At 63.9% G+C, this 2,043-nt stretch overlaps 1 protein-coding gene across 1 annotated transcript in view; it reads right to left on the reverse strand.

Annotated features, from left to right (window-relative positions):
• The window catches only part of LAD1 (ladinin 1), a 21,562-nt gene that overhangs the window by 10,148 nt on the left and 9,371 nt on the right, over positions 1-2,043 (reverse strand). The window contains exon 8 of the mRNA XM_010831107.1: positions 1,132-1,269. Within this exon, the coding sequence (XP_010829409.1) occupies positions 1,132-1,269 (138 nt within the window). The remainder of the gene's footprint in view (positions 1-1,131; positions 1,270-2,043) is intronic.

Raw genomic sequence — 2,043 nt, forward strand, 5'->3', positions numbered from 1 at the left:
CCCGCCGAAGACTCAGGCTCCTTCTCAGGCCCAGTGCCCCGCTGCTCCCCGGGGCTGGACGGGCACTCTGCTGAGGCTGAGTGCTCCCAGTCCTGGGGCCTCAATGGGGCCATGGCCCTGCCTGGGGCCGGCTGTATCTCGGGGACTGGGGTCTTCTTGAAGACGGTGGCTTTCTCAGACATCGGTCTCTTCTCCGAGTCGCTGGCTTTGTCTGGAACTTCCCTCTTTCCTGAGACAGCTCTCTCCTCCAGCACAGAGATCTTCTGGGACACGGAGCATTTACTGGGGCTGGGGGTCTCAGGGTCCAGGCTTGCTTCTGGGTCAAGTGTCTTCCCTGCAGCAGTCGGCTTCTAGGAGCCCGCATGTGCCCTGCCCGCCAGGCACCCCCTGCCAGGCCTGCAGTGGAGGAGTGGGTGCCTGCCAGCCCACGTTCTCCAGGGACAGCTGCCCTGACCCCGGGGCCCCCACTCACCTTGGTACCCAGCGGGGCCTCTGGCTTCTTCCTCCACTGGGGCTTCCTGCCAGCTGCCAATTCCCTCTGTGTCTCCTGGTTCTGGGTATGAGGAGAGAGACCAGGCCTAGGCTGCTGCAGAGCCCCTGACCCACCCCTTCCTGGGGGAGGACCCCAGGCCCTCCTCCTTCCGCTCTCTGACCCTCAGGCTTCCACACGGCCATCCCGTGTGCAGAGCATCTCCACTGCACTCAGGGCTGTCCCTCCCCTGATGGGTCATCCCACTATGAGAGGCCTGCAGGGAGACTGGGGCCAGAGGGGTACACACGGTACCTGTGGGCCCTGCTGTGCTGACTCCTGGATCCTGCTGATCCACCTGAGCCGTGACTTCACCAACCCTGAGAGCTCCAAGTTCTCCTGAGAAGAGAGCTCCCACCTTGGGGCCAGGCTGGCATCTCCAGAGGGCCCCCCTCACCACATCTACACGGCCAGGCCACGGGACCCTTCCCCAGAGCTGTGTGCACAGCTGAGCTGGGGGCTCAGCGACAGGTATGGCTGGGCCCTTGAGTCCGCCAGATGGACGCAGGAAAGCACGGAGCTGTCCTGCAGTGCCCAGGCTCCAGCTTTGCACACCCCAGCCTCAGTGGCCTGCAGATGCCTGGCGGGCCAGAGCCACTCACCTTGCGGCTGGAAGCTGGGCCCTCTCGGCTCTGGCCCACCAGCTCTTTCTCGAAGAGGTGGCGCTTGCTGGCGACATCCACAGGAGCCACGAGGAACTCAGTGCGGGACGGGCTTGCACCCTTGACAGACTCTGATCTCTGGGAGCAGAGAGCACAGGCCGCTGACCCTGGAGGGTGAGTCCCCAGGCACGTCTAGCACACTCCAGTGACCGGCCCGCTCACCTGTATGGCCGAGAGGTATTGCTCCATCTTCAGGCCTAATTTGACCGAGCTAGCCGGGGGCCTCACACTGGTGCTGCAGGGCAAGAAGACAGGGCGAGACAAAGCAGGTGAGGCCCTGCTCACCCACGGGACACTGGGCCTGCCCCTGTGCTCCACGTCACTGTGGCAAAGAGAATGTGGCCTCCGTATACAGACTGTGGGGGCTCCCTATCCTCCCGAGACACGGTTCATTCAGCAGGACCCCCCAGTCCAGAATCAGCTGCTGTCCCTGCCTCATGGAGTCAGTCCCACCTCAGACACTGCTCCCCTCTCTCCACCTTCCAACCCCCGGCCCCCACGACCCCCATCCCAGGTCAACCCCATCCTGCCCTCAGGCACAGGCGGCATGAAAGGCTCATGACCTGGGTCTGATGCCCTCCTGAACCTGTCGCCCCCACCCTGGTCCCCTGCTGCCGTGCTGCCTTGCTGGCCTCCATGTGGACTCTGCTCCAAGCCCCTCCACTTGCCGACCCTCCGTCCAGACCAGCCTGCATAGCTCTCCCCACCTCATGCCTGTAAGGTGCAACCACTCCATGTTCAACAAACACCTCTCCTGTGTCAGGCCCTGCCACTTACAGATGAGGAGCAAAGACAGGCAGGGAGCTGGCCCAAGTCACACGGCAATGGGCAGGGGAGCTGGGAGTGGCGCCC

This window comes from Bison bison, unplaced genomic scaffold (assembly GCF_000754665.1).
Source record: "Bison bison bison isolate TAMUID 2011002044 unplaced genomic scaffold, Bison_UMD1.0 scf7180017864524, whole genome shotgun sequence".
NCBI classification, from domain to species: Eukaryota; Metazoa; Chordata; class Mammalia; order Artiodactyla; family Bovidae; genus Bison; species Bison bison.